This window comes from Sinohyriopsis cumingii, chromosome 3 (genome assembly GCF_028554795.1).
Source record: "Sinohyriopsis cumingii isolate HCF-2022 chromosome 3, ASM2855479v2, whole genome shotgun sequence".
Lineage (NCBI taxonomy): Eukaryota > Metazoa > Mollusca > Bivalvia > Unionida > Unionidae > Sinohyriopsis > Sinohyriopsis cumingii.
Window position 1 is genome coordinate 66,110,366 of NC_142963.1, and position 14,124 is coordinate 66,124,489.

The 14,124-nt window shown below is 34.0% G+C and overlaps 1 protein-coding gene across 4 annotated transcripts in view; it reads right to left on the reverse strand.

The window, feature by feature from the left end:
* Positions 1-4,819: 4,819 nt before the first annotated feature.
* Positions 4,820-14,124, reverse strand: part of LOC149803011 (protein transport protein Sec24A-like) — a 63,540-nt gene continuing 54,235 nt past the window's right edge. For all 4 annotated transcript variants that reach the window (XM_089952566.1, XM_089952564.1, XM_089952565.1 and 1 more), the window contains 5 exons: positions 13,852-14,030; positions 12,964-13,101; positions 11,183-11,380; positions 8,529-8,632; positions 4,820-7,802 (listed from right to left, as the gene is read on the reverse strand). In XM_089952566.1, coding sequence (XP_089808692.1) covers positions 7,688-7,802; positions 8,529-8,632; positions 11,183-11,380; positions 12,964-13,101; positions 13,852-14,030 — 734 coding nt within the window. In that variant the 3' untranslated portion in view covers positions 4,820-7,687. The remainder of the gene's footprint in view (positions 7,803-8,528; positions 8,633-11,182; positions 11,381-12,963; positions 13,102-13,851; positions 14,031-14,124) is intronic.

A 14,124-nucleotide genomic window follows, 5' to 3' on the forward strand; every position in this document is an offset into this window, starting at 1 on the left:
ACCGAGTCCAATGCTCCCTTGGCCATTTCAAATTTTCAGCAACTTTTTCAAAACGAATTAAAATATTTGTCGACTTGTCTTTCTCTGAAAGGGGGGGGACTAACCTGATGTTCTTTGCAAGATCAAAACAAATGTGAAGTATGAATGTGTTTTTCACTTGCCAGTTCCATTTCTTTCATTTTACATTGATATTCACTTTCTTCCTTCTCTCTCTCCTTATCTGTGTTTTTCTTGTTACTGTATTTGCATCTGTTCTTTTTACAATTCCATGTCTTTCTTTCTCTCTTTCTTCTGCTTGTAAATGCATGTTTTTCTTTCTCTCTTTCCCGTCTCTCTCCTCTTCTCATATTGTACCTGCATCTGTTTTTCTTGTAATAACATTTGTTTTCTTTTTCTTTCTCTAATTTCATTTTTCTCTTTCTCCAATTTAATTTGTTCTTTCTCTTTCTCCAACTATAACTGCATTTGCATTTGTTTTTCTTTCTTCTTTCTGAAGTTCCACCTTCCTCAACTCCAATTCCATCTTGTATTTTAACTCTAATTCCTTAATTTTTGTGTAAGAGTCTGATACAGATGTACTGACTGAAACCAAAGCACTTTTATTCAAAACATTCTTTTCTACCAAATACTGAACCAAAATGTTTCTTATTTCTGGTTTCGTTAAGGAAGCCTTTACTTCAGAAAGATCAAAAATTTCTGGCAAGTTGAATCAAATCATCTTTTTTGAAAAGATCTAATTGTTCCTGGGTAGCATTTGAAAGAAAGATTTCCACTGTTGATGCCATTTTAGAAAAAGCTTGTCGATCTCACTAAAAAGTTCAAAAACTAAAAGAATTCAAATTTCAAAAAACAAAGTTTTCTGAAATATTTTAGCTAAAATACAAAAATTTCAGATGAGCTACCCAGTTTCTATGTTACGTGTCTAGACTCGAATAAACAGTAACACAGAAAGAGTGAAAACAACAAGCTTTTTAAAATTTAACAAATAATTTATTTTCCTGGACAATTCTGTAAAAATGAAAAAAGGAGAACTTGCGGTTTCAAGAATCAAATAAAAAAAAATCTAAGAATAATCCACAAATTAAATTACAAAAGTCCTAGTAATAAATGTTCTAATAATTTCAAATTCGAATCCTGATGTAAAATCCAAGATGGATGATGATGACGTATGCTGTAGTCAGTACTGTGCTTATCTACAGTTCCTTGTAGAAATACAAATAATGACACTCTGGTATTGGAAATCCAAATTAAACTTGTAAACAATGTCTTTCCAAAATCTGTGTGAGCACTCTTCAAATTATCTCCAGAGAATAAAGAATTAATCCTTTTGAAATCCAAATGATCTGAAGATAATTAACTAAAAATCTGGCAACAACAAAGAAAACACTTGATACCAACATAGCTGCCAACCTTCCAGGCTCACAATTAGTGAAAATAGGGATAAAAAGTCGTGAATTTGGACACGAATTCGTGAATAATACCATGACAATAACTCCGTCCACTCTGACTACTCCGACCGTCAATACTACACTATATCAAGTTCGCAAAATAAAAATAAAACACTACATATATGCAGAAATATTTATTTATCAAGACATGATACTGTGGCAGACTTGAACTTCCTCAACTGCTTGATCGTAAATTTGTTTTCTAAACAGTTCCGACTTCTTGCCTGCTGGTTGATCTTGGGGACTAAAATTGCTGACAAAATTTCTGCAGCTAAGGAGGCCTTAAAGTCTGTCTTATTTTTCCTCACTAAAGAAAATACTCTTTCGCTGTCACTGTTGCTGTGAGGAATGCACAGGAGCTGCAGCATTTTTGGTTCTTCCACAGGAAAATTTGGAAGCGATTTTCGAGTCCGGGAACATATGTCAGAACAAATGTTTAGCATGGTCTCCAGCTGATAAAGGTAGATTGTGTTCGACACAAGAAAACTCACAAATAATGCTTAAGCGTTGGTAGCCTGCGGGTCTTCCACCAATGGTTTAAAATATTCCAGAGCTGAAATCTGCGAATTCTTAATTTTCCCAACTTCTACGTGTTTTTTGCAACCGACATTCTTCCTCACATCGTCTCTGTGATGGCACACTGAGTGCAAAAAGCATGAATGAATATCAATGTTTAATGGCAGAATGCACGGCCAATTTTTGATATATTCCAAATTAAACTTCACTTTTTGAGTAATACATTTATTTTTCCTTGGCGGTGAAGACATTTTCAAAATTGTACATGCGATGCTGAACGGTAACTCGAATCGGTGTTTTGACGCATGCGCGGAGCAAATTTCCGGTTAAGCCCCAGTTTCTCTCAAAAGCATTTGTAAAACTACTCTTATACATATAGATTAAAATAGGCTAAAATGCTTGCGACTGGGCCAACTGTACTAATTGGCTGTAGATCTACTAATATCATGACCAGCGGTACCAGACCGTTTCGGCAACTGTGAATATCACGACTAGCACTTAACGGGAAATCGGTTATTTTATTAAAGATTTAAAATAATTGAGGATTGGAAAATTCGTGAATTTTTGTCTTACGGCGTGAATTCGTGAATCGCTGAAAAAGTCGTGAAATTCACACCAAATTCGTGAGGGTTGGCAGCTATGTACCAAGTGTAAAAGCCCGAAAACTGAGAAATCTCTCTTAAAACAAAGGTTATATTGTATCATAAGATGCAGTTTCGAAATTCCCCCAAGTTGCGAAATCAGAAAGGGGGGGGTCATGTGATCATGTTTATATCATGTACACAGAATATGGCCTTGATTAGACCAATAATTTTCTAATAAATAAAAAAATTTGTTTACATCTTAAATGTAATCCCATCATGACCTTGCAAACAACCAATCATTTTAAAATAAAATAGAACTTTGTTTACTAATTTTGAATCAAGGTCAGAATTGAGATCAACACCTGGTGTTTATGAAAAGAATGATTCAGGTCAACCAATTTTCTGAAAAATATCATCTCCAGTGAATAAATTTACATTACAATAGCATGTAAGAAAAAAAAAATAAATACAACAAACGAACAAATTAAATTAAAATAAATATATATTAAATCATTTATATGTATTATCAAAACTCTATCAAGTTTTGCTGGAAAATGATGAAACTGAAATTGATCTACATCAGACCAAAATAAAAGACATGCCAGAAAATGGTAGAAATCAAACATGACCTAGGTCTTTGTAATGTAAACCTGGCAACCAAATCAGTTTTGAATTCATGAATGCCTTTAAAATAAAGAAATGAAAGGGCAGTTACATCAAAAAGGGCATTATGCCATATAATAGTGAAATAAAACTTGATCTCCTTAATGTTTAACTTCAGACATTATATTTCAGTCCATGAAGACTTTCATCAGTTAACAAATGGAAATGAAAGGAAAATTTAAATGTAATGCAATAAAATTCTTCAAAATGGTGAAGATCAAACTTTAGCTAGGTCTTAACATGAAGCCTAGTACCAAATTTGATTTCAGTCAACAAATCCTGCAAAGTTGATGAGCAAAATTGAAATTTAACATAACGGGACACAAGGGGCTGGATGGACAGACATAGGCAACACCATATTTTTGCTTCATAGACATGAAAGGGGCATACCCAAAAATTTCACTTCAGTAACTTTCTTTGGATGCATAAACAAATTACCGGTATATGGAAGGCAGACCTACCAGTCCAAAGAAGACCTTGTCAGTAAGGCAGTTGATTTTTTTCTTTAAGTTTGACCAGTTGTCAGTAAGGTATAACAACATATCATGTACTGCTGTTGTAAAGTTGAAAAACGTGTATTTAAAGTTTGGTATTCAAAACATGCAGTGATGGTAACCATTATGTTCAACTTAAAAGTTTGTAAAGTACATGTAGACCTTATATATTTAAAGTACAGTTGCACAAGTTTCAGTTCCAAACCTTATGTAACTCAATGGTTTTTACTATCTCTCAACTTCAAGTAACTCTTGTAAAAAAAAATCAGTTTCACACAATCATATTTCCTGCCATGTGACATATTCAGATCAACAAGTAATGTCCAATAAACACTAATTGTATCCCTTCCTGCTTTTATTCGCAAGAGTCCTTTTTTTATTCTTCTGTATTATTAACACTTGTCAAGAGACATATTTTACCTTTTTTCAACATGTATTGCCTGCTGGATGCCATTTTTAAAAAAATTATATAATCAACAATTTGATCATGTAGATAGATGCTTTGAACAAAATAATATTTGCCATTTAAAGCATCGGAGGTACTATTGTCAAGTAAGTTTGGTTCCCTAACTCCACCAAATCTGATAGGAACTAAAACAAAGATGAGCCAATTATCATGATTTCTACCACAACAATCATATTTTCATACTGTTTGGTTTTATTTCACAAGTTTGTATTTAAAGAGTCATTTCAGTAAAACTTTCGGCAAAATTGTATGGTTTGGCATGTCTGGTGGTGTACAGTTGTTGAGTTTATAATGATTGATTTGTTGCCAATGTAACCTGTAGATGGCCTAAACAAAATAACTAAAGTCTGCAATGAGTGACTGGCTATTTAAAGAGTCACACTAGCTTAAAGGACAACCTAAGGAAATGTTAACATACTCTACCTTTCTGAGGTGGTTTAGTTTTCGTCTGAAATGAGTATAGCTTCTAAAGTGGCTACTTGTGCAACCTGGGCAGCTATCCTGACAAGATGAACAGTTGAAAGGCACTTACATCTGAAGCTTTCAAACACTTTTAACACTAAAGTGTGAATACATGATTGAATCCACAAAATATATTTTTTGCCAACCTGTCCAAACATTTAAAAACAGAAAAGTGAAGCAACCATATAGTTTGTTGTTGTTCATTTATTTGGGTACATGTAACATGTACTTTCCATGAAAGTGTATTAAATAATGTACAGGTATTCACATGTTGCATGGAAGATGAAGGTTTATTCACAGATTTATGCAATATTTAGTTCCTTTACATGCAAGAAGTAAATGGAACATCACACAAGGAAATACATGCTTCACCATGTGATAATTTTCTATTTGTTAATACCAATTCCACAATGATTTTAGTAATTTCTTGTAAAACTCACATGACTATTATGGTCTATTTCACAAATTTTTACAATTGACATGGCAATACAATTACATGAAAGTCACATATTTCAAAGAAAATTGCAGCTAACATTGTGATGCAACTTTGTACAGCAGTTATGTTCATTTCTTGGAAATACAGTTCCTAAAAGATCATTGAATTTCAGCTAGCTTTACTCTCAACTGGAAAAATGTCTAGAAGCTGAGCCTGATATTTTTGGAACTATGAGGAATTTACTTACAGACAAAAACCACAAAAATGTGCTAATATTTCTGGCATAACAATCATACATCTACAAAATAAATTTTTTTTCAACATGCACTATATATAAATGATTTTGAATATAGGTACTGGAAGTATTGACAGAATGAGGGGCCATTACTGTTTCAAACAAATTAGCAAGTTATAATTAAATTATTCAACTGTGGTATGAAATGATTCCCAAGATGCTGGGAAAATAGATGTCAACTTAATACTGGGTTTAGCAGTGCCTAAAAACCAGAAACATTCATTGAATAGATGTGCAATTCGATGCCAATTTTCTCATATTAAACTTCTAGTTTTACATCTATTTCAATGTACACACTTTCTGCAAACGCCAAGATCATGCCAACTTGAAAAACTGCACACAGAGAACTTGGTCTTTTTTGAGGCATTATGCATTTCACCAAGATCAAATACCTCTTAACTGATTACACTAAGTTATTTAGGATTTTCACACACATACTTTGAACACACAGAGAATAGGCACTGAATAATGGACTTCATTTTTTTAATACTTAGTGTTTTAAAGATCTTACTTTTATTTTATATACATTTAAATACCTTTATTTTCTTGTTATATTTTATCTTACAGGAGTGCATGTTTGCTTTTATTTGGGAAGGTTCATCTTCCCAAATGTTAGCAACTTTTTCTTACCTTTACATTTTTACAACCTATCTTGCACTACAACTATATAGCCAGGTTTGTGCTGATGTGCCATTAAACTCAAAAACATACATACTAATAAATACATCCATATATACTTCTTATTTATGCCCCACCAAGATGGTGGTAAGAGCATAGAGTGCTACCCTTGTCCTTCTGTTCATCACACTTTAGGTTATTTTACATGTAGGTAATTTCAAGCACTAGTGGGGCATCCATGTTCCATGAACACAGTTTGAATTTCAGAGCATGATTATCCATATTGTCATATACAAGTGATTTCATAAATTTAATTATAATTATTCTTATAATTATTCTATTTAATTAAAAAGAGGACTACATTTGCAAAGGGGGAAAGGGGAATGCATGTCTGGTCTTTTTCACCAGCAACTAAAACCTGGTTGAAAGATTGTGGAGCAATGGATGGGAAAGTAATAAGTACATGTGTATCACTTAATTTTTGTGAAGCTTAACTAGTTATGACAGTTCAAGTTTATTTTCTCAATAGAGTTCTCTTGACAACATATTAGTAAATTATCACAGGACACTGAAAATTACAATGCCAACAAGAAATCTTGATCCTGAAAAGATTCAATTTTGTTTCCTGGAGTCCCAGCAAACATTCTTATCCTGGTAAGCTACAGCAAAAAAAGAAAAACAATCTGGGTACATGATGATGATGAGTCAAAGGCTACGGCTACAATGGACACTGCACCAGTGCACTTTTGATAGGGATAAGATGCATGTCCACACCTCGTCTTGGATCCATTTGGTGACAGAACATGAATTCTGAAATAGAGCAGTCTAGCCTGGGCACCCAATTTAAACTGCAAGAACTTAAATCTTTTCTTTGATGACAGTACTGTAATTACCATTAAAAAACTGATGTAATTTGCCAATAAATGTAAACAAAAAAGAGATGTTTCTAATGGACACATGGAGGAAAAAATTTAATGTATTCTTAACAATGTTATGTATCCTAGATGGACAGATCATGATCAGTCTTCCTTTAATTAGCTTTTTTTTATAAAAAAAACTTTCCACTGGAAATAAATTAAACATATGAAATTTATATTGTTAGCACACAAGTCCACTGGTACAGAATACTGTTATCTGCAACTTTCCCAGTTCATCTTTTGGTTAATGGGAATAACAGGTGGTGATTGTGAAGTGGTGAATATTAACACCCAAGCCAAGAATTTAATGGAAAGGGAACATGCTATTTTACAATCATTCTTTAATATGTAATGCTAATGAAAACACATCTCATTGAAATGACACTGCTCTATTTATATCACAGGAAAAGAATCCTACAAAATGGAAAGCTCTGTGCTATAATACAAGTGACTTAGCTTGAATTTATTGATATTGTAAACTGTAACATCTGAGATATAACAGCTTAACATACTTTTTGTATAAAGAAAGAACCTGACACCACTTTGAAGTCATTCCCTTTCAAATGCACACGTCCAACAAGTTTACACAAATGTAGCACCTCTGTTGCACCTTTGGGCTTGTCTCTAAATTATGTCCCAAGAGATGATCGTCCATAATCAATCTTACCATTACAGTGTACGTAATTTGTTTTTGCATGTACAGGATGACGACTTAAATATGTTGTTTTCAAATAACTTCAATTCTATTTTGACAGGAACAGAAGAATGATTTGGCCATCAACTTTTTATTAGCTCTTCATTTGCTTCTGTAGATGCTGCAAGAATTCAAAGTAAGACATGGAAGATTCTGTCCTATCTTCAACCATGTGCTCAAAAAACTTCAAGCGATGCTTTCCATCCTCTCTGAAAATAGAACAGGAACAACAAAATTAAAATCAAACAATCATGAGATGAAAGGCTGTTAACAAATAAAATTTCCATATTTTCTTCCTAAAAAACCTAGAAACAAATACATGTAAAAAAATCCTTAATCAACACTTTGCTTACCTGTAAATCTGTTTACTGTATGCAACTGATTTATCTTTCTTTTTACTATAAAAATTTTGAAATTCGATCTCTGAATGAATGCTAAGACTCTAACTGAATTAGATAAATTCTATCTTTCAAGATATACATGTATAGAGAAACCATGTTCCATTTTCTGATTTAAATTCTTGTTGCATGCATGTGGACTGTTCTAGCAACACATACATGGAACCAACGGTAGATAACCCAAAGATGCAATTTGGAATTCAGTACAGTTTTTAATGAACTCGTTCAGTACTGAGAGTACTCTGACATGTATTTGTTTACAAACTGTCTTCCTGAGATATTATGTAAGTTTAGATGGAACAGTTCTGATGTGTAGCTGTTGATGTTAATAAAATTATCTTTCCAGTACTAACATGAAATGTTACCATTCTTAAGTACAAAACATTTGCAAGTGATCAGTGTGAGCAAATGAATACTGAGCAACTATTCCTGTAAATTTGCTAAATTAACACAAGATGTTCACAAGTATCTTTCAAAAAAAAAATCAAGATTAAATACAAAACAAAATTTTTCAGACCAGGCAAAGGCATAAATTACCTGACTAAAGTGAAAGTTGCCCCAGTTGGTCTCGAGTCTAATAAATGACTCAAAAAGTTTCTCAGCATTTCTGACATCTCTGTTTCTAGCTCAGGCAGCTCATGCTACAAAATGACAAGATAAAATTATTCATGTAGAAGAGTTCTTTATGACATGCAACAATATCACACAAATCTGAAACTTTTGAGACTCCAATAGCTTTCAAAGATGAGAATTGTTTAAATACATGACGTCTGATAGGCTACAAGAAATAACAATGCTACAAACATTAACTTTCTTCTGGCTAAGATCCCTATCTTCTGGCATCAAACATTTTTTCATGACAAAATAGTATGAAATGATAAAAAGCAGAATACTAGGTCTAAACTATTAGCCAAATTTACAAAACAGAAAATTAATCCAAAATTATTTCTGTGAGCTACATTTAGTAAATAAATCAACACTTTATGTCTAAATGCAAAAAGGGGCACACATCTATTCTCTCTCTCTTCATGTCCATGCTTTTCTTTTCATTCTTTTTCCTAGGATGTAAAACGAGATTAATGCATATGTATGAAAGAACTGGAGCTAAGAGCAATTAGTCTCAAGGGTGAAAACAAGCTGTCATCTTTTTGTACTGCTAAACATGACAAAAATCATTGACAGCTACATATAAATATCCAAGACATGAGATCAATGCAAAGAACTTGATGACAGAATTTAAAGTTAATGTTAACAAAATTGCCATTAAAGATGTGATAATTTATTTTCACTTCTGCTCCATAGAAAGATAAATAATGAATATTAATGAATTTGAAAATATGACATTAGAACAGACACCAAAATTCTGCCATGTATACAATTGTAATCCACAAAATATCAGAGTAACCAGCAAAATTGTCCCTGGTGACAAAGCTAAATAAGTAGGGGAATCACAATGAATAAGCCACTAAAGTTTGTAAAATTATTTAGAAGAGAAATCTTGTTATATAAAAAACCACAAAAACAACATTAAAAACGAATTGAAGTGCATTCTGTGAAATGAATGAGTTCTGTCCAGAGTTAACTTTGTTGTATAAAAGGCACATGCAGCATCCAGTGTTACACTGAGATTTAATGAAACGTAAAGAACCCAATGAAACATTGTCAAGGATTTAGTGAGATGTAAGGAGCCCAATGAAACTTGTCAGGGATTTAATGAGATGTAAAGAGTCCAATGAAAACTGTCAGGGATTTAATGAGATGTAAAGAGTCCAATGAAAACTGTCAGGGATTTAATGAGATGTAAAGAGTCCAATGAAAACTGTCAGGGATTTAATGAGATGTAAAGAGCCCAATGAAACATTGTCAGGGACTTAATGAGATGTAAAGAGCCCAATGAAACATTGTCAGGGATTTAATGAGATGTAAAGAGCCCAATAAAACATTGTCAGGGATTTAATGATTGTTGTTGTTGTGGAGCTGAATGCCATTTTTCAGCACACGATAGGTTATACATGGCGACCAGTATTAATGGTGGAGGAAGAACCCGGGAAAACCCCAGAAAGAACCACCGACCCACGAGAAGCTACTGGCAAGCTTCCTCATATACCCACATTGGCTGAATCCGAGACTTGAACCCACGCAGACAGGTGAGATGGCAGTGATCCGTAACAGAGAGCACTTTAGCCCACCCGGCCACTCAGGGCCCCACAAAGAACCCAATGAAACATTGTCAAGGATTTAAAGAGCCCAAATGAAACTCTACCAATGTACAATGAAATGTTTGATGAAGGAAACAATAAAAGGATTTTTTGAGGTTAGGGACACTATCTTTTCATGGGGATATTTGCTTGTCATTTCAGGTCTAGAGATAAGGGAATCCTGCTGCACTAGATCAGGTACAGAATGGCAATGAAACTATTTAATCAAGGTTTTAATATTAGGTAGTATTATTCTGATTCAGAAAATGTGGGGGGGGCCCCTGAGTGGCCAAGTGGTCTAAAGCGCTCACCGTTATGGATCACAGCTATCTGCGTGGGTGCAAGTCTCAGGTTCAGCCTATGTGGTTATGTGAGAAAGCTTGCCAATAGCTTCTTGTTGGGCCGGTAGTTCTTCCTGGGGTTTCACCCAGTTCTTCCTCCACCATTAATACTGGCAGCCACATATAGCCTATCTCGTGCTGAAAAATGGCGCTAAATCCCACAACAACAGAAAAGGTGACCTTCCAATGATAGTTTGATGTGGCAAAATGAAAACCACACAATATAATGTGTCAAATACTTTTAATAATGCTATTGGTAAAGCTAAAGGGCCAGACTTGAGTACCATTACTGTTTAGTTATAGAAAATAAATGTCCAGTGTCAACAAATTCATGCAAAAGTGCTCCAGCAAGAAGGTCATGACATCATCTTATTCAAAATGGACATTCTTTAACTTTCCTTTGGTAATGCAAAGGGACCTGGTTGTTTGAAAAAACATGTGCTGCTACATCTACATATTAGGATATCACCTTTCTGTTAAAAAGAAAGGAAATGTAAACTTTAAATATGTACTCACAAAATGAACAGAAAAAAGGAGGATTATGATTAGGCCCTTGATTGATATGGAGAAAGACTGAAAGGGAATTGATAAATGGAAAGAGGCAAGACACTATGCTCAAGCTGGAGTACAGTGAAATTTATTGTACACTTACCAGGCCATCCTCAATTGACATGAAGTTTGGCTTGTCCAATACATCCTTACAAAACTGTTCACTGACAGCACTCCCAATATACAAATACATGGCACTTCCTGTATCCATCAAGTATGCCCCATTTCTGTCAATATTTGCTGATGACAAGTGTATCAAGGGTAAAGATGGAACCTCTTCTGACCCCTTCTTATTCAGCTCCTGGAAAATAAAAATGACACAACATTTAGGTTTATTATAAAAAGTGCAAGATAAAACATTTTTTGGTATACAGTAAAACTTTCCTACATTTTTTTAAGACATACCTTGAACAGTTTGAGAGTTAAATAAATGAAAATGTTTTCATACAGTGATAGATACATACCTAGATAGATATCTTTCTCAGCACAGAAATGACAAGTCACTTACATAACCAATATTGTTCCCTTAATCTCAAATTGCCCCTGAAGACTAGCCCTGGTTCATTAACTTGAAAACTGTTCATAGCCTCACCTTTATTAGGCATTATATGGTAAGTTACCATGTGCAGTCAGTATGCATTACTGGTTCTCTTCTTCACCCATGTAGCCCAAACACTGGACATCTAACTTGGAATCCAATGAGATCCCTTCACCAAGGAAGATCACAGAAAGGTTGCAATTTGCCTCACACTATCTAGTCAACCTTGATCCTCATTAGTGTGTGTAGATCTAGCTTATTATCAGACTCATCTCAAGATTTTGATGCTCCCATCTTACAAAGAAATCTGATTAAAGACTTCTAAAAAATACTGACTTTAGAGTGTTCACAATTTCTGCCAATCAGAAGCAAGATTACCTCATTAATATGTGTGGATTTCACTCTTGATTTAAAACAGCCAATGTAAGGATGATATAAACAGTAATACAAATCTGTAACCAAAATCTAATTAAAAATATGGCCTCTACAATGTTCACAAGCTCAGCTAATCCGATGCAAAATTTACCTCATCAATAGGTATGAATGTTGCTGACTCAACCCAAATCTTGATGATATAAGCTTAAATATATAAAAAGATCCGATTAGAAATATGGCCTCTGACTGTTCAAAAGTTAAGCCAATAAGATGTGACATCACCTCAATAATACATATAGCCATCACTCCTTCAAGGTTTTGATGTTAGCTTAGTTTGAAGATACAGAAAATGACTGATCTCTTCAGAAAGTTGCAGGAATTATATACAAAAATGCCAAAGCAGATATTACACGCGTGGTTGAAATTTGTTCATATTTTGTTCTCAGTGTCTATTTGTCAGTGTGAAGATTTATTCTTTCAATATCAATTCGGATGGTGAACAATCAAAATGTTACCAATCTGGTAAGTAGCACAGTGACTACCTCAGTCTCAAAAGAATTTAACTTTATTTGACTTGAATCAGAAAAAGCCAAAGTTGTTCCATCTTTAGCACTACAACATACAACAAAACAAAAGCATGGGCAAAACTCTTACAAGTATTTCCTCTATTAGTTGTAAAACTAGAACTGCAAACAACAAAAAAATCTGGATTTCTTGATTAATCTGCAAAATATGTATGCTTATTATGTAACAGACAGGAATACAAACACACGAGTTCTGTGGAGCATGGTGTCTAGTCCGCTGTATCTGTATTGCATTTGCAAAATGTTTTTAATACAATCTTAACCATGATGTCAATGCTGCCATCTCCATAAAATGATAACTATGTCATGACATTCACGATGCAAACAAGACAATTCCAGTACATATAGCATGATTTGATAAATATACATTAGTTTTCCTCTTCATACCTTGTCAGTGATGTTGTGCACTGGATAAAGATCAGGATAAAAACTCTGTATCATGCTGGCTAATGGCAGGGTCTTGCACTCTTGGAGAGCAAACACTCTGTCATCAAGTTTCACTGATGGGTTAAGTCTAAATGCCACCTTAAAAATAAAACAAACAAGAACTGCATTTTAAGTACAATTTAGCATCACTTTTTTGGTCATGATATGGCATATTACCAAATTTGGGTGGCAATACAATACATTTAAACATATGTAACATACAGTTAGAAGGTGATACTATACATACTGCATTATACATACTGCAATATGCATCACAATAAAGACTTCTACTACAGCGATACATTGTTACATATATACTTGCCTATGTGCTGCCAGATCTGGATCTATGCAGTTTGTTAGAATAAGTAGAACTAACAACATAGACCATGATCTGCCAGCACTCGACTTGTAACTGAATATAGATGGCAATATTATTATCAATAATTTTACTGAGCTCAATCACTGAAAAACGGTAAAAGTTCATTTTGTATCCTATCTCCAGTGAAAAATACTGTTTTAACATTAACTAGTTCAACTTTGTGAATGTGTGTGCAAAATGTTTTCTGTAGATACTGACTAAAATGCTAAACATAAGATCAGAAACTGTTTAGGTAATTAAAGTCATAGGTCCCTCCCCCCCAAATCATATACTTATGGTTAAATATTCTTTGCTAGGTGCAAAAAAGACCCTGTATCTAAGAAAAAAAAGTCACAAAATCAAACTCAATAAAACTGCATTGCTGTTGAATTCTGTAAAGTATTTTTCTATTTTTCTTTATTCTGTCATTATACAGAGTTGTGCGATTACAATAACCCTTCAAAAGGAAGAACTTAATTGAAGCTTCTTACATGTTTCAACATGGCCAATATATACATGGGGATCAATCTCAAGGAATGGCAGGCTGGTAAAGTGCCGATCCTCTGAGAACCTGGTAGTGTACTGCCATATGCACTCAAAATATCCACAGCAGCATTTATCAGAGCATCTCTGGCATCAGAAAGTGAAGTTGTTGCTGTCCGATCAGAAGCTAAAAAGAAAAATATTAAAAGATCAAATGGAGTAGAGGCAGAGTGGTCAATTAGTTGGCAAACTGATTGGGGATCATGGGGTCCTGACCTGAA